This window comes from Rhinichthys klamathensis, unplaced genomic scaffold, assembly GCF_029890125.1.
Source record: "Rhinichthys klamathensis goyatoka isolate OS25496 unplaced genomic scaffold, OSU_Roscu_1.1 h1tg000021l_1, whole genome shotgun sequence".
NCBI lineage: Eukaryota > Metazoa > Chordata > Actinopteri > Cypriniformes > Leuciscidae > Rhinichthys > Rhinichthys klamathensis.
This window is the reverse complement of record NW_026606572.1, coordinates 603,830-622,524: the sequence shown is the minus strand read 5'-3', so window position 1 is coordinate 622,524 and position 18,695 is coordinate 603,830. Positions and strand designations below refer to the sequence as shown.

The 18,695-nt window shown below is 38.8% G+C and overlaps 1 protein-coding gene across 1 annotated transcript in view; it reads left to right on the top strand.

Moving 5' to 3' along the window:
• Positions 1 to 496: 496 nt before the first annotated feature.
• Positions 497 to 18,695, top strand: part of si:ch211-141e20.2 (nectin-3) — a 29,862-nt gene continuing 11,663 nt past the window's right edge. The window contains exons 1-4 of the mRNA XM_056241979.1: positions 497 to 556; positions 8,390 to 8,731; positions 17,550 to 17,855; positions 18,437 to 18,542. Of these exons, the coding sequence (XP_056097954.1) occupies positions 511 to 556; positions 8,390 to 8,731; positions 17,550 to 17,855; positions 18,437 to 18,542 (800 nt within the window). The 5' untranslated portion in view covers positions 497 to 510. The remainder of the gene's footprint in view (positions 557 to 8,389; positions 8,732 to 17,549; positions 17,856 to 18,436; positions 18,543 to 18,695) is intronic.

The window sequence follows — 18,695 nt, the reverse complement described above, 5'->3', positions numbered from 1 at the left end:
TATCAGATCTTTTTTGCCATAAAGCAATTCGTTACATCGCCAGACCTGATATCACACGACACTTCCTGATGCTGCCTGATGCTGCAGACGGCCTGCCAGCTCAAAGTTGCAAGTGTGTTTTCTCTGCTCACATGCGATAGGGGGGTGCGAAACGACCACCAGTCAACCCGAAAAGAGTAATATAACCATTCCAATGACTCTGAAGCTGTTTGGTTGAGGTAATAAAAACCTGCGTAGTTCACCTTTAAATGATTAAATGTTTAAACGGCCTGCCACTCAGTCCTTCACCACATAGGCTACACTTCGCAAACGAGACATCACTATTATGCTACTTCTTTGGCCATCTTAGATAGAAAACGATTTAAACAACGGATTAAAGGCATACGCAGTTGACATAACAGGATGGAAGTTTATTACAAGGAATGAAGGCTATTTGGAGTAGGCTACTGTATGGGTCGACGGACTGTCTAAAAACATAACGAAATGCTCTCTCTCTCTCCTGTGACACTGATGCTTGATTTTATTTTATTTTCAATCATCTACGCAAGAACTTCAGGTGAGTAGGCTTCATAAATGGTTATGTGCTAGGTTATTATATGATGACAGAGACTTAACTTTCACCGACAAAACGGGTAGCGCATCAGAGCTGTAACTCGCGCTTCATAAGCCTTTGTTTGAACACTATTCCACCGAATGGGTGACGCTGAATCTAATACTACATATTTAACTATTCAAAATGTGTATTGGTCAATCTCAGGCAACTTTCTTTTTTTTTTTTTTACAAGGTTTCTAAGCAGAAGATGGACGCATGTTTTCTCAGTCCTGTAAACTCATCATGTGCCATTTAAAAAGCATGTTTAAAAGCATGTCAATTAATTCCTTTGTTTTCCTGTTGGTTATATGTTCAAATAATTGATATTTGTGTCCAAAAAAAATCACAGGCTATATATTAAGGCAATGTGTATTTTAATAAAAAGACGAAGCCAGGCGTTTTTTTATAGTTTTATTTTATTAAACAATTGTATAAATGATGGACCAAACAAATGGGGGTGTTTCTGGCACCTGCATGGGTTCTCTGTTCTCTCCATCTTCTACAAAATGTAAGAAAGACAAAGACTAAACGTTTAAGTCACTTTCCTGGAAGTATTTGGTTCATATTGTAAAACTATAATGCTTATGTCTATAATATAGCCTAAGTAATTGCAACCTTAAAACTCATAATTCAGGTGAATAGTATTAGGCTATATCAACTAATATTTACAGTAGCCTATTAAATCAACAAAACAGAGGACTCTATCCTGTTACTTTAACTCACTTCTGTTATTTTTCATATAGCTTAAGTAACTGAAAATAACAGGATTAAGTTTTAAAGCAAAAAGTTATCAAATACATGGCATATGGCCACATAGCATTTATTTTTATTTATTTTTAAACATAGCATAGCCTACATGCTAATAGCATGAGGACAAATTCTAGGGACTTACCAAAAGTTCATATTTTTAAAATAAAATCTAAGAAATAATTTAGGTAACAGAGGTATGTTGAGATTGACCACTGTTACAATTTCATCAAATATACAAACAATTTAAAGGAGAGGATTTACTTATGGTCTTCCCATTGCCTTCAGAAGATCCAGATGATGCAACTTCCTGTTGAAAATGTGTCTTGTGGAATTTTTAAAGTTTTTCAGGGATGTGTTAAGGTAACAGGACTGAGTGAAAACCCAGGCACACGACTAAAATGTATATTTTATCTAAAATATTAATTAAAATATTTTTTTCTCATGAAAAAAAAATTCAAAGCATAGATTGGATATAAAGTCATACAACAATGCAAAAAAAATAAATTTGAAGTATTTCAAATTTCTGAAAGATTATAAACATTATATGTCATGGTAAAGTTTAGAGATAGAGAGTGGGGACATGCAGACAATGCGATTTTTTAGTGTTCTATGTAGTTTTTATTAATGTTTTTAATTATACATTTTAAATTTGTAGTTAGCTTAATGTGCAGGACATTTTGCTTAATAATAAAATGTATTTTAGAGTTAATTTTCATGCATTTTTATACATATAATGTCCTGGGGACAGAAATGTCACCCTTTCGGTGGAGTGTTGATGATTTGTTATTTGATACAAGTGATCTGTGAATTATTTTTTGTATATTAAAACGTTTTTTTGTCAAAAAATTTTAAGCGAAGATTTGATTAGATGGATTAGATTTGTACTGTAATAAAGACCGTCTTCCATTATTCATCATAACCTGGTGGAAACATTTAATCTGAGCTCATAATCTATTGCTATTATGACGTACCTTCAATTAAAAGTATAGGCCTGTATATTATTCATTAGCATTATGTGGTGTTTGACTGGGATTCTGTTTGCTTATACAACGAAATTAGTTACACACATTTATATGGAATATTTAACTATTATAAATGCTCATAAATTAAAGTATTTTCAATTACACATAAAAAAAAACATAAATAAATTATCAGATCAGGTAGAGGTACATTTTATTTGCCCAGTTTTCAGTCAAAACAGCCAGCATGTTTGCTCTAGAAAGTGTATGATCAACCTCAACAATAGAAGAAAAATAAGCATATTTGTATGATTATATTGGTGATTTGAAATGTTGCTGAATCGTAAGCTCAATCAACAATTTAGATTTTGGAATTCCATCCTCAAGTAGAAAAGAGCTGTGAGTATTGCATACCTGCATACAGCTTATGATTCTTACACATTTTGTTCATCGTGATAATCTTCACAACGAACAACTTGCATTTTGAAGCATAAATAAAATCCTCAGAAGTAAAAAAGCTAATCATAGACTATAAACGAACTACACCGCGGTCGCATGACTTCAACGTCACCACTACTAAGCTTCTGACAACTCTCAAGTTCAAATGATCTATCCAATCAGCACGAGAGGAGGCCTATATACAGCGTCTGGTTTTGGTTTTATTTCATGCCTTAATTTGCAGTCTGTTATGTTTTCTGTCTTGTCATGGGATTCCCTGGCCCTCCTGTGATCCTGCCATGTGCTCCCCTTGTCAGGTTTCCTTTGTTCTCATTGGTTCTTTGTGTTCATTGCTTTCAGGTGTGTCTTCTCATTAGTCCTTGTGTGTATTCAAGCCCTCATGTTTGCCATGTGTCTTTGCAAGTATTGTGTTTCTTGTAACCACTGTTGGTAAGATCACTACAAGGTACCACGGTTGGTAAGGTTGCAACATTATGGGAATTTGAAGATAGCATTCTATACGCGTGTTGTGTGTTCTTAAAGCTTGTTAGTCAACATTAGAGCTGAACAACACAAGGACACTAGACCAGAAAAGTGTGTCTGCGTGTGTTCAGCAATTAGTATATAAAGCTTACAAAATGTTTAACATTAACTAGCGATAAGACCCAGAATCTGCCCTACCTACATTTACAGTCAGGAGCTGCTACTGCATATGAGAAAATAAAGGGCAGGGCATGCATGATGTTAAAAAGAGTTAAGTGCAATAACCCGTAAAAAAAAAGAACTCGACTGATACACACCCGAAGCACACACAGAACGCCTCTCTCAGACAGCCTGCGATCATGAATTCAGTTCTCTTTCACAGCTTATTGCACCGTTGTCACGGTCAGCACTAGTAGATCCACAAATAGTGATGCAGAATGAATGAACTGGAACAGGCAAAAGTGACAAAGAAAATGATGAAACTAAACAGAGCAAAACAATAAAATTAATCATGACACGACTGACAATGGTCAAATAGCTACACACACGATTATGTCAAAATGCCCATTGTGTGGAGTATTCATGAAAACAGTCACAGACTGTTTATTATAGCAGGTGGATAGTGGCCACGGATTTTGCCTATACCAAAGAAGACAGTCGGTACTTTTTTATGTGAGAGGAGGGTACGTCGCCACCACAGACGTGACACTATCATTCATATACGTCACCACCACAGAAGCGAGTCGTTGATAAGTACATAGGCGCCGAGTTATGTTTTTGCCAGTGGGTGCCCAGTGGCCACACTCCATTTTCCCTCATTAAGATCAAAGGTGCTCATCAATGATTGTATATCAAGAGCAGGGACACGTTTGTGTGCATATTAGTGATTTCGCTGTAAAGAATATAATTTTTGCAATGGCCTTTAGAGATAGATTGACTTGCTTGTCTGAAGACTGTGCACGAGACACAAGAGAACGTTCTGCCACTGGTAACAGCAGCAACACTCTGATTTGAAAAACAACACATTCCAGCGCCAGATCGTTTTTTATTCAACTCAAATTAACGTCAACTGGATGTTGTATTATCCGTCCAGCAAGATGTTTCAAAAGGAAGGAAATTTGATTTTTTAGATTTCCCTAATTTGATGTCGAGACAGAGTTAAATGCAGAATTAAAAGTCAAATAAGGACACTGAGGTTGAAGTCATAGTTTTGAGCTTAATATTTTATTAAATAATTCTTGGCTATGATAAAATACTCAAATAATTTGACGTATATAACTCATAGTCTCATTTTGTAACATGGTTTCTCTTTTTGTAGCGTCCAAGCGCAGAAAGAAGGCCTTGACTAATGGTCTGAACCTGTTTAATTTGCTTTACCTCACTTCAACAGCAGTGTAACAACAAAGTCCCTTTTAGGCAAGTCATTTCACTCAGTGGTCATCTTTGAAATGCCACAAAAAAAAAACCCACAAAAGTTATCAAATATAAAACAAACTTACAATTATTATGCACTATTGCCATTTCTTGGAAAATAACTAAAAAAGCAATAGCTATAAAAACATCTAAGGCAAACAAAGTTATTTTAAGGTAACGTACCTTGTTCAGATGTAGCTTATTACACGTAATTTTATACATTTCTGATATACGCCACCGTCACGTCCCCGCGTGTATATGTACTGTCACTCGCAGTGATGTCTATTGTCAGCTTAGCAGTCTCTGCTGCGTTCGAAACCACGTGCTTCCCTACTATATAGTAGGGAAAAAGCAGTAGGCAAGCGAATATGTACGAATCCTTAGTATTCTTAAAAGAGTATACGAGAATTACCTGAGTGACGTACTAATAGTGCGCTTATACTAGTGCGTCCGAATATGCCTACTTGCCTACTTTACAGTAGGAGAAAACAGTAGGCGAAAGGAGTAGTATGTCCGAAACCTCAGTATTCATAAAAGAGTAGGCGAGAAGTTCCCGGATGGCCTACTGCTTCTGTCTAGATCAGGGCAGTGGTGTAGTCTACGTGATACGCAGGTATACGCTGTATACCCTACCCACTAGAAAATGTCAAGGATTTCCGTATGCCCACTAGGAAATGTCAAAGATCTCCGTATACCCTCTTTAAAAAGCGTGAGGATTCGTAACAACATCGTTTTGTAAAAGAACTTTCATTCATTTTTGAATGAACAAATCAAAAGTAATAATACAATGAATCAAATCTCGATATGTACTAAGCAGTGGCGCAAAAAGTGGATATGGGCTGTATGCGGCGCATAGGGGCGCAGCACCATGGGGGGCGCCAAAGCGATGGTAAAAAAAAAAGAAAATTAATTAATTTAATTTTAAAAAAGATATTGTATTTTCTATATGTAGATGCTGTTAAGTGTCTATGAATATTAAAGCATCTTCTGCGTGTTTCTGTGAATGAGCGCTCAATGTGTGCTCTACTACACACTGAAGCGCGCGTGACACGTGAAGCCTTATTTATATACTCGACGCGTCCGCAAGAGCGCGAAGGTGCGCACGGCAAAATGACGTAATTGCGGTGTGGGCGGTCGTGCGCGTTGGGTGCACAAGACCCCATTTCGCCTGCAGGGGCGGACTGGCCATCTGTGTGATCTAGAGAATCACAGAACGGCCGGTACTCCAGGACGGCCGGCGGGCCGGCCCACCACCCGCCACACACGCAGTCACAGACATCCCAAGTCTCCCAGAAATTCCGGGAGTCTCCCGCATATTGATAGCGGCTCCCTGAGTCCCGCAAATTAGTTCAAATCTCCTGGAATCTAGAGCGAGCAAGAGCGCGCATGCGTAGCACGCGCACGGCAGAGGGAGCGAGCGAGAGACCATGCGTGTGTGTGCGCGTGTGCCTCACGAAGCGCATGTAAGGACCCAACCAATCAATTGTCAGTGCGGACGGGCTTTTATCTCTACTACTCCCGAATCGAATTAATCAGAAATTACTTTGCAAGTTACTTAATTGCTAGGGATGACGTTAGGAAGTGATATTCAGCGTGCAACATTTTTAATGATTACAGTAGTTAAAACAGCTAAACTTCAACATTTTAGCTGCAAAATTCCACATGCAGTAGCTAATATGTTGAAATATGTTGTGCTTTTACTTTTAAAAATGTTGGTAACGTTACAGTTGATGCTTACAAACTTTGAAGATTTTGAATACAGAAGTTACATTTGTAATGGTGAATTTTTATTTAGATGTGGTATTATTATTTGTGCAGTAGCTAAGATTAATTACTGCATAAATGAATTAAGATTATTAAGTAATACATTCATTTTAAGACAGCTGGAATAGATTGTATTATATGCTGTTAGCTATAATTTGGATGGTAGTATCATGAGCCACAATTACATTTGTGACACTCATGCCAGGCGGCAGGCGTTATTGTTGTTGTTGTCGAGTTTCCGCGCACCGATTGCTTTGGGCCGGGCCTAGTCATAGTCCAGGGCCGTTTTTTAGTCCCAGTCCGTCGCGCTCGACGAGTCGAGTATAAACAAGGCTTGACGCGTTGTGTTTTTAGCGTCTATGAGGAGGACATGCACACATTTATGGAGTCACGTCACAAGAATTTTACCATTTCATTTGATAAAACTATCGTCATTCATTCGGGGGTTGGGCTGGTATATCAGTATACTCACTACAAAAAACTAGACTACACCACTGGATCAGGGGTAGGCAAGTTCGGTCCTAGAGAGCCGCTGTCCTGCAGAATTTAGTTCCAACCCTAATCAAACACACCTAAACAAGCTAATCAATGTCTTGAGGATTACTAGGGCTATGGGCAGGAGAGGTTTTTTTCAGTGTTGGAGCCAAACTCTGCAGGACAGCGGCTCTCTAGGACCGAACTTGCCTACCCCTGGTCTAGATTCTGAAAAGCTCGTAGATGGACATTTTTCTATCTCAGGAGCCCACGGGAGAGGAAACGTCATAATAGAACATCGTAGAGATCAGTGATGCAGTGTTTTCAAATGTGAGTAAACACGGGTCCTTGTGTTAAAATCACATTTGTTGAACTAGGCTACTGTAAAGTAAACTGTTGAATTGTTGAAGGCGTAAAGACGTTAGGTTAGACAGTATAGTATAGTTGTGATTTTGCTTTAAAAACACGTTTTATTATGTATAGCTAACAGGGGAGTTACAGTAAGCACACGTACTGTACTTCTCTAAGTTTTCGCTCCTCCCTTAAAACTCATCTTTTCACCGTAGCCCATTCCACTGCGTATCCTAGCCCTTAACCCCTGGTCAGGACTCTGATTGCTTGCCCAACCCTGCCTAGCCTCATAGCAACATAGCCTCAGTCTCACTGTAGCACTACGCTACTTACTCACCCTTGCCCAATAAATGTACCTTCTTCCTTCAGCCTTTTCTTTTCAATGTACCATTTAGTTAAAAAATTGTTCAGTGCCTAAAGGCGCTATATAAATATAAATAAATAAATAAATCCATTAGAAAACTGCTCTAGTTTTCCACTATTGTCTGTTCTCGTATATCAGGCAGTGTAGCTATTGGATCTAAATAATTTGGAAGTCAATCATTGTGAATGTTATGGAGAATCTAACAATGTAATACGGTTATTAATGGCTTCTTGATACCAATCAAAATTCATATTTTACACTAAAATGTGCACATTCTGTAGCATTGCTTAAAATGTATTTTGCTTCAACCAGAAGAATGAAATGGCAAATAATAATAATAAATAACCACTTTCCCCTTAGTATTGGAAATAATGTATGAGCATGTATATGCATGTTAACATCTTAAAAATATATATTTTAGGGTTTTATGACACCTCAAAGGAATTTTATCAGCAAGACCATGCTGAAAGAGTGTCTGTGGCTGTTAATGAGCTCACCCAAAAAGTTCAATTCTGTCAACATTTACTCATCCTCATGTCATTCCAAACCTGTATGACTTTCTTTATTTTCTTTATTTTTCTTTATTTATTTATTTTCACAAAGATTTTTTCCTGGGACATTTGTTCAAACAGAAGTCAAGAGTAACCAAAACTTGTTCTGCAAAAGAAAGAGAGTCATTAAAGGTTCTCTGAGTCACTAGGCATTGCCAACGGCTCTGTTTTATGCTACTTGCCCAACTGAACATCTCCATGTACAGTGTTTGCTAATTCTTTTACTTTGTGCATTTTTTTTCTGTTAAAGGTGTAAAGGTTATTGGTCATGATACAACAGTCATTTATGGAGACAATGCCACTTTGTTGTGTCAGCTGACTGAGACTGATGATAGTATAACTCGTATTATATGGATGAAAAAGACAAGAGAAAACCCTGAAGAGAAGACCTTCTTTGCCATTTGGCCAGGTGACAAAACTGAACACCAAAATGGATTGGGGGACAGAGTACAATTCATTGGAAAAATTGCAGAGAAAAATGGATCAATTCAGCTGCTCAGAATGAGGTTTCTAGATGAAGGGATCTACACATGCGTTTTCAACTTATTTCCTAGTGGGACATTTGAGACGGACATCAATGCCACAGTTTTTGGTATGATGGCTTGTTCATATTTTTTCTCTGATTTACAGCAATGCCATATATGCATATCTCTGTGTTTTGATTCCCAAACAACTCAATTATTTAAAATAGTTTATGCTTGCTTAACAGAATTATGGCCCTGATATATCTTAAGCAAAATCGAAGAACGAACTGATATGACGTAATTAAAAAAAAAATCAGCCGAACCAAAGTTCGTTTGGAGTTCGTTTAGGAGTTAAGGCCCCAATATACTTCGAGCGAAAGGAAAGAACGAACTGATATGACGTCCGTTCGAACAAAATCAGGCCAAAACGAAGTTAATTTGGAGTTCGTTATGGGAGTTCGAAACAGCTTGCCGAAATGAACTTTACACATGTGCGCTGAGGCTCTGCCTTCTTTCACATGGAAAATCCTTTCCGCTTTATTTCTCCTGATGTCTCCAATAAGGTCAGACGTCCGTGAGTGAAAACATGAACACGCTGCTTTATTGTAGAAAATAAAGTTGTACTTCTGATGAAAAAAAGACACCAATACGTTTATTCTCGTTTGAAACGGGTGCAAAACAACTGAATGCCTGTGACAGTGAAATTTGTAGTAGAGAATAGCCACACATGTGTATCAGTAAATCAGTAAAAGCCAGAGAGAGAAATGTTTTAAGAGTTGCAAACTTGTAGACTTTTTTTTTCTCTCCCACAAACACAACACAACAGTTACACCTTCTCAAATTCTTCATTGCAGGTGGACAAATTCTATTCTACAAATCACAAGTTAAGAAACTCGTACCCTCACAATTTTGCTACAGTTGCTGCAGTGAATATGGTGCAAAACGCTTTTACACACCTGCATAAAAAAACGTGAAATCACAGAGAAATTTTGCTCATCCGCAAATCAGTATGTGAATTCATCCAATGAGAGTTGCACACTTATAGAATATTTTCTCACATATGTCTTATATATTTATATATATTCTTATAAAATCTCTGTGAAATAACTCCACAACCATATCAGTGTCCAAATAAACATGTTGCACCCTACACTGATGTTTCTCTTTGTCATGTTCTTTCTTTGACCTTACAGTGTGTGTTGCACTTTGTGGCTGGATGATACACAATGATGATCATTGATACAAATGCATGATCTATTTTGTTGCACTCATTCAACATTTTTTAAAAGTCATAAAGATCCATAAACATTTATGTTCTTAATTAAGTCAAGTCATCTTCATTTACATTATATAGCGCTTTTAACAATGTAGATTGTTCCAAAGATATGCTTTACAGTGATAATAGGAAATTAAAGTAACAGATATTGTTTTGTCTTCTTTATAGCAGCTCTAGAATAAAGTTATTTTCCAGCTAAAGTTAGTTTCGATTGATTCACTTCCTTCGCAACGATCATTAGTTATTAACTTAGGGGCCGCTAGCACGACACCGTTTTAACGGAAAACTCTTAAGTTCTCTTACGAGAGTACTCTCGTGTTGCGTAAGCTAGCTTACGCTACGGGAAAACCTCTTTTCTCGAGAATAGTGAAGCCAAAAATTATCCTTATATCCTTATAATTTGTAAACACATTTGCTGCAGCGAGCAGACCTAGGAGAGGCAGCTTGCGCGCCTATTGGCTGCTCTGCGGCAACTGCTGCAACCCATCGAGGGACTGCTCGTGACGTAAGCACCAATGTCGTCACGTCCCGCGCGAATGGGCGTGGCTTATGCCTATATAAGCCAGAGCTCGATAGGATGCTCCTTGATTTTCGCCCACGTCCCTCGGAGAAGAAGCCTGCGCCGTCGAACAGCTTTTCAGCGGGACAACCCGATCGCCTGTACCCAAATGCCGTTTTCACGGCGACCCAGATAAATCTCAAAAAGAGTATTATGTCTTTTTATCTGGCTCTCGCCGAAGGTGTTTTAAATGTAGGAAATGTGCCCACGTCCCAGTGTTCACCCCTACACATAAGCACGGCCCACTCAGTGACACACTCTCATTCAGGGCCTGTTTCAATAAAGGCGGTTCACACCGCGCCCTCTGTGCCGCACACACACATAAATCATTCCCCGTCCCACGTGACCAGAATGTTATGTGTAAATCATCCCGCTGCTGGTCTCAGTGCGCTGCCTCAGATAAACACTGCAAGCACAGTGTCAATTTATCAGCCCTATTAGGTCTCCCGGTCCCTAGCTTACAGCAACCAGAGCCCAGATACCATTCTACCCCTAACTATACGTGCAAAAGCATGGGAAGCTATCACGGGCGTGTCAGATTGGGTGCTTAACATTATAAAACGAGGCTACTCACTGCAGTTCGCTCGCTGACCCCCCCGCTTTCGAGCCCGGGCCGAAACTACAGTAGATCAGAAAGTAGCTCATCTGCTTCGAGCCGAGATTATGAAACTGTACTTGAAGGGCGCCATAGAAACCGTCCCTCTAGACCAGAGCGAGTCGGGTTTTTCTACAGCCGTTACTTCCATTCTAGATCTCAGGCTTTTGAACAGAGCTCTCATGAAGCGATCGTTCAAAATGATTACAACCAGACAAATTCTCGCGCAAATTCTCCCATCTCGGTTACTAACGTAACCTTGGTTCTCTCTAGAAGAGGGAACGAGTGTTGCATAACCCTGCCGTGCTTGTGCTACCATCTGGTTTCGCTTCAGTTGATGAAAACCAAGGAGCATCCTATCGAGCTCATTCAAACAAAGGAGCATCCTATTGCCCATTCACGCGGGACGTGACGACTGAGGGCGCCAGCGCCCTCATTGGTGCTTACATCACAAGCAGTCCCTTGATAGGTTGTAGCAGTTGCGCAGAGTAGCCAATAGGCACACGAGCTGCCTCGCCTAGGTCTGCTCGCTGCAGCAAATGCGTTTTAAATTAATACAAATTATAAGGATAATTTTTGGCTTCAGTATTCTCGAGAAAAGAGGTTTTCCCGTAGCGTAAGCTAGCTTACGCAACACTCGTTCCCTCTTCTAGAGAGAACCGAGGTTACGTTAGTAACCGAGACGTTCTCTCTACGCAAACTTTAAAAACGCGAACCTGTGAGAACGCTGATGGAGTGCACATGCGTATCAAGAGTTCCTTCTATAGGTATGCGCGTTTGAACATATGTGCACAGGCATGTAGTCGTTCCCTAAAAAAAAACAACCCTCAACAAGCTAATTGTCTGGCCTTAAAATTTATAATACAGAATTTCTATCCCTTCGGCATAGCCACGCGAAACGGAATTATCCCGACAACGTTTTATCTGTACAGAGGTAAAGGGAAGGAGGCCTTCACAGGGGAGAGACTAGTTGACACTTTAGGACTGTGTTGTTGTCGCGTCCAGAAGCAGGTCCTTCATCAGCCTAACATTGAATTATAGAAGTCTATGGTGTGTTATGTGTATGCTAGGTCAAAGAGATGTGTTTTTAGTCTAGCTTTGAACTGACAGAGTGTGTCTGCTTCCCGGAAAATGTTAGGAAGACTGTTCCAAAGTTGTAGTGTTAAATAGGAAATAGGAAAAGTCAATATTGATAATCTAGGTATAATCAACTGGCCGGAATTTTGAGATCGCAATAGGCGTGAAGGACTATAATGCGTTAAAAGCTCGCTCAAGTACTGCGGAGCTAAACCATTTAGTGCTTTGTAAGTAAGCAGAAATATTTTAAAATTTATACAATTTTTAATAGGGAGCCAATGCAGTGTTGATTGACCCCGGCTAATATGGTCATAATTTTGTGAATTGGAAAGTTTCATCAGGGCGTGAAGAAATATAGAGCTGAGTGTCATCAGCATAACACTGAAAACTAATTCCATACTTCCTAATGATATCTCCCAAGGGTAGCATGTACAGAGTGAACAGCAATGGTCCTAGTACCGAGCTTTGTGGTACACCATACTGAACTTGTGATCGATAAGACATCTCTTCATTTACTGCTACAAACTGATAACGGTCAGATAAGTGTGATTTAAACCATGCTAATGCAATTCCACTAATGCCAACATAATTTTCGAGTCTATTTAAAAGAATGTTGTGGTCAATAGTATCAAATGCTGCACTAAGATAGAGTAACACCAATTGCGAGATACAACCACGATTGGATGATAAGAGCAAATCATTTGTAACTCTAATGAGAGACGTCTCAGTACTATGGTACAGCCCAGTCTCACACCCAAGGCGTCATCTAACTGACGCTTTTGACCATGTTTGGCCATGCGTCAATATGCCGACGCACAGGGTACCCCTTGAGCGTCAATATGAGACGCGCCTCCTAGTGGTCTAATCCTAACCCTACCCCAGACCTAAACCTACCCATAACGGAAGCGTCATCTAACTGACGCTAAAGGGTGCGCGGCATTTGATGTTTGGGGGGTGGTGTGTGCGTCGGCATGTTGACGCATGGTCAGAAGCGTCAGTTAGATGACGCCTTGGGATGAGACTGTGTTGTATGGTACAGTCTAAATTCGGACTGAAAATCCTCGCAGATACTAGCCTGGGTTTCCCAATACTACCTTGCCGCAGCGCGATTTTATTCACGCTGCTAGGTAGTCTGGATACCATGGACCAAATTTTCCCCTCATTTAGGGAACCAATCACAGAACGGGGAGGGAGCAGCAAGACGATGACGACGTCTATGCGACACACCGAAGCAGTTTGTTTATACCTATGGATCCAACATGGCAGCAGACACGAAGTTACCTTCCGATGCAGCCTTACGGCCGTTTCACACATAAGTTTCACACCGCAAGCATGAGCGGCACTTGAGCAGCGCGTCAGCGTAACTATACATCGTCACTGCAGCTGCAGACGCGCGAGAGTATTCACACTGGAAGCGTTTGTACAGTGTCACAGCAGCGGGTCCAAAGCTACATAAGCGAGCAATTCTTTACAAAGACAACTATACATTTGTTTTTAGAAGTTGGTCATTTATAACATTGATAGACTTGAAAGTTTGTAATGGGGAGGTGTACAACATTCATTATTTTTATTTTTTTATATAATACACAACTTTCACCCAAACTGAATAATTAAAAACAAGTTTTTACCGGGTAGCCTAAATCTTCTATAAATATTTTTGAGTCTTTATTTTCTTTTATTTGCCTACTCAAGTTCTTGTTAAAACTCACTAGACATGCTTATTCTGTGCATTTTGGGCACTCATGAAATCATATTTATTTTTGTCCATCAAAAGTGTGCTTTCAATTTAATTTTCACGCGATGCTCCTGCTCCCGGTGTGAATGCACTCATTGATTAACATGCACGCCGAAAAAAATACGTGCCGCTCACGCATGCGGTGTGAAATGGCCGTTAGATACACGCCATCGTGTACACATAAATCTCTGTCCCATCGTCTTCTTCCTCGTCTAATTTCTGTCGCTCTACATACGTCATCTGGTATCATTGAAACGATTGGCTATGAGCTACGTACAGGCGCATTTGAAAGACATTCTTAGCACCCAATAAACAGCTCTGGGCATTCATAAACCACGCCTCAAATACGAGAAAATGAACATGTGGTTCCCAGACCCATGTCTCAATGAGACTTGGGTCTGACGTTAGCCAGGCTACGCAGATACCATTTTTATTTTTCTAAAAAGGAACATAGTTGTGAGGATACTGCTTTTTCTAGTATCTTTGACAGAAAAGGCAGATTCGAGATCGGCCTATAATTGACTAATTCTGTAGGATCAAGTTGCGTTTTTTTAACAAGTGGTTTAATCATAGCCAGCTTAAAGGTTTTTGGTACGTATCCTTGTGACAAAGATGAATTAATGATATTGAGAAGGGGGTCTATGACCTCTGGAAGCATCTCTTTCAATAGCTTAGTCGGTAAAGGGTCTAACATACATGTTGTCGATTTAAATGATTTAACGAGTTTAGAAAATTCTTCCTCTCCTATAGCAATGAATTGATCGAATTTTTCCTTAGGGAGACTACAATGCACTCCCTGATGGGATACTGTAGTAGACGGTTGCATAGTTATAATTTTCTCCCTGATATTATCAATCTTATAAGTGAAGAAGGTCAGAAATTCATTAGCCTACTGCTGTGCTGCTTGGAAACTTCTGGGCTTGAAGCTTTATTTTCCGTTAGTTTAGTACCTGTTTCAAATAAATACCTAGGGTTTTGTTTATTTTCTTCTAATAGGGTTGAAAAATAAGCAGAACTAGCAGCTTTTAAGGTATCTCTGTATGCAATCGTGCTCTTTTTCCAAGAAATGCTAAATACCTCTAGTTAATTTTCTTCCAGTTTCGCTCCATTTTTCTGGCTGCTCTCTTAAGCGCCTGGGTGTGCTCGTTGTACCATGGCGTTGGACTATTTTCTTTAATCTCCTTTAAGCGCAACGGAGCAACTGTGTCTAAAGTGCTGGAAAAAAGAGAGTTAAAAGTTTCTGTTTCAATATCGAGTTCTTCTTAGCTATCTGGGATGCTGAAGTGATGAAACTGATCAGGAATATTATTAATAAAGCGATCTTTAGTGGCAGAAGTGATAGGTCTAACATATTTGTAACACAGAGTTTTTCATTATCTACATGTATATTAAAATCACCAACAATTAGGACTTTATCTGCAGCCAGTTGGGCTTCAATTAGAGGCACTTCGGACTTGAACTCTTGAAAAATTAAACCTTTAAACTTTGTTGGATTGATGTTAAAACATGACATTCTGGCATTTTCATCACTTAAAACTGCAGTCGGTAAGTCTGGCAGATTGAGGGGACTTAGCCAAAATTTTGAATGTTTACAACTCTCATGCCCCTTCCCCACACCACCGAGCACGCTCCCATAGAGTTTGCGTGTGCACCAGATTTTCTGTGAACGCGCCCATCTCTTCAGCATCAAAGCATCATTTTCTTTTCCTTGGTTGTTTTTGACCTAGTAGTTTCCTGGTTGTTGACCAAGGAATTGGAAGCTTGTTAGTAGATTTTCTCTCTGCCATCACGCTTCGTAGAATCCAAGTTATCCAACAGACGTGCAAACTTCAGGCGTGTGAGAAACAAATAACAGGCTCCAGGTGGAGGTAGAAGCGCGTTTTTTTCTTCTGTCGGAGCCAGTGAATATGATAAAAAAATAAAAAACTTGCCGACTTCAGCTTTAAGATTTGCATGACAAAAGTTTGGAATCACTATGATTTAAGAAATGTTATACTTTTATAGCAGGCAAGGTCAAGGATTGCTTAAATTGATCAAAAATGACAGCAAAGTCATTTATAATGTTACAAAAAAAATGTTTTAAATAAATGTTGTTCTTTTGTACTTGCTATTCATAAACAATCCTGACAACATATGCTGCATAATGATTTCCATACTTCATTAAGCAGCACAACCATTTTCAAGTGTGATCGTAATTAGAAATGTTTCTTGAGCAAAAAATCAGTGTTAGAAAGATTCTGAAGGGTCGTGTGACACTGAAATCTAGAGTAATGAGCTCTGCCATCACAAGAAGTTTTTAAAACATTAAAATATAAAACAGTTGATAAAAATATTTCACAATATTACTGTTTTTCAGATAAATGTAGTCTTGGTACCTTAGAGTTACCTTTCCTTAGAACCTTACTAATACCAAACTTTTGAACAGTAGTATTAGTATATATTATAATATCAAAACCAGCACAAACATACCTTGCAATCAAAACATTAAATCAAATATTGTTACATTATTTTGCCAGTATGTATATTTGTAAATATATATTTTTTAGAACAACAAATTGGAATGAAGAAACGAGGACCGTGAACTAAAATGAGCAGTTCTCTATGGTTCTGTGTGCATGCCCGGGAAACTCATGAATATTCATGTAGGCTCCGCCCACTGCCTCTGCAGATGCATCATGCACAACTCACTTTTGGTTCACATTTCACATAGATCAGTGGTGAAAAATGGAGAGCGTGCGAAACTTGTCACTTGAAAGCGGAAAAAAAAAGAGAAAGTGTTTGAGATTCGTCGCAGCAGATTCAAGCAGTTGTAGTTATGTACTTGTGTTTGTGCTGCAAGAAAAATATATAAGACATTTGTGAGAAAATATTCTATAAGTGTGCAACTCTCATTGGATGAATTCACTTTGCGGATGAGCAAAATTTCTCTGTGATTTCACGTTTTTTGATGCAGGTGTGTGAAAGCGTTTTGCACCATATTCACTGCAGCAACTGTAGCAAAATTGTGAGCGTACGAGTTTCTTAACTTGTGATTTGTAGAATAGAATTTGTCCACCTGCAATGAGGAATTTGAGAAGGTGTAACTGTTGTGTTGTGTTTGTGGGAGAGAAAAAAAGTCTACAAGTTTGCAACTCTTAAAACATGTATGGCTATTCTCTACTACAAATTTCACTGTCACAGGTGTTCACTGTTCAGTTGTTTTGCACCAAAAATATATTCATAGTAAAGCTGCTTGATTTTACGTAATCTATTGAATAAAGTGCATTAATATAAATGAATGTGATGTGACTTTATTAGAGTGTGCCGAATTGCAGAGCTCGTGCAAACTATGCTTTTTCTTATGCTTTATTAAAATGCGTGCTGTTTTCTCAATTTTATTGAGTGTTTATTTTTGTTATTGAGAGGAAAGCACACAGCACATATTTACATATTCATCTAAACGCTCTCAGCATTGGCGTCAGATATAAACAGTATACCGCTGGTCACATTACCCCTAAACGAAGAACGAAAAATAACTTTGCCGTGAGTATATCGGGGCCTTTCTTCAATGTGCTAGAAAAATTTGTTACATTTATATTTCACATGCTTTTAATAGTTATGAGAAGACCAAGAGCAGACTGTCAGTTTTTTTTTTTTTCAGTATTTTAGTCAGTTTTTACAGTTGACTGATTTAATGATTATCTTTTTTTCTATTTCAAATTTAGCCCGTCCTGTGGTGAATGTGAAAGGGGAAGCACCTGCTACTGGTTATTTGGAGGCCACGTTGGCATCCTGTTTTGCCTCTAATGCTTGGCCTGCTCCAGCAGTGACATGGAGATTAGGAGATCTGGAAAACTCCCTGAAAACAGAAACCAACCACACAGTGCACCCCAATAATAGGACAATTACTGTTGTGTCCTACCTACTTGGTGTCCCATCCAAACATTTCAACAAAAAGAATGTCCAGTGTGTGGTGAAGCACAACACCCTAAGAGAAGACCTCGTAATGAACTACACAATAAACATTCATTGTAAGTATAGAGTATCAACCAACAGCTTGCATACAAATGACAGAATAGGGGATGACAATAATCATAACGAAGACATGAGAGAACATATTTTTGCTTTCTTCAAGGCACAGAAAATAAGAGTATACTAATTGCTGTAATGGAGCAATAATCTATTAACATGAACTTATATTTCAGTAAATAAGCATTTCAGTAGTTGTTCTGATGGATTCTGTGAGTTCATTCAGAAAATGAGTTGTCAGACTGGTTTTTCAATGATTCTATGAAAGAACCAACTCATAAGGTCCTTTTTGAATCAGACACAGGTTGTGATGTGTGTCAAGCTGCAATGGTGGAACATCACGAGGAACATCACTTGTTAATTTAAGTTGAGAACTTACATTTTCACACATTTCTGACATGACATGAAGGCATCACTATTATCGAAACTTTGCGCCTATTCCTACTCTGTAACCCACCGCTTAAAATGTATGTCTTAGATTGCCATGTTTCTGCCTTTGAACCCTAAAGGTTTCAGTTTCACATACAGTAAATACTGTTTTATGGATATATTGTTATTTTTGCTACCTAATTTCTTTTCCTAGATCCTCCAGAGTCAGTGGTTATAATTCCTGACAGTCCAACAAATGCTAAAGAATTCAAGTGTATAGTGGACAGTAACCCAGAACCAACCATCTACACCTGGACTAGGTAATATATAAAACTGCACTCATTTCTATATAATATTTTGTCTGGAATAGCCTTGATAATTTCAGCCAAATTTAGTGTTTGTTTATGTGTCAGTGTTTTTACGATATTTTCTATTTTAGTGCACACTAATGTCTGTAAGGCCTGGAATTTTTC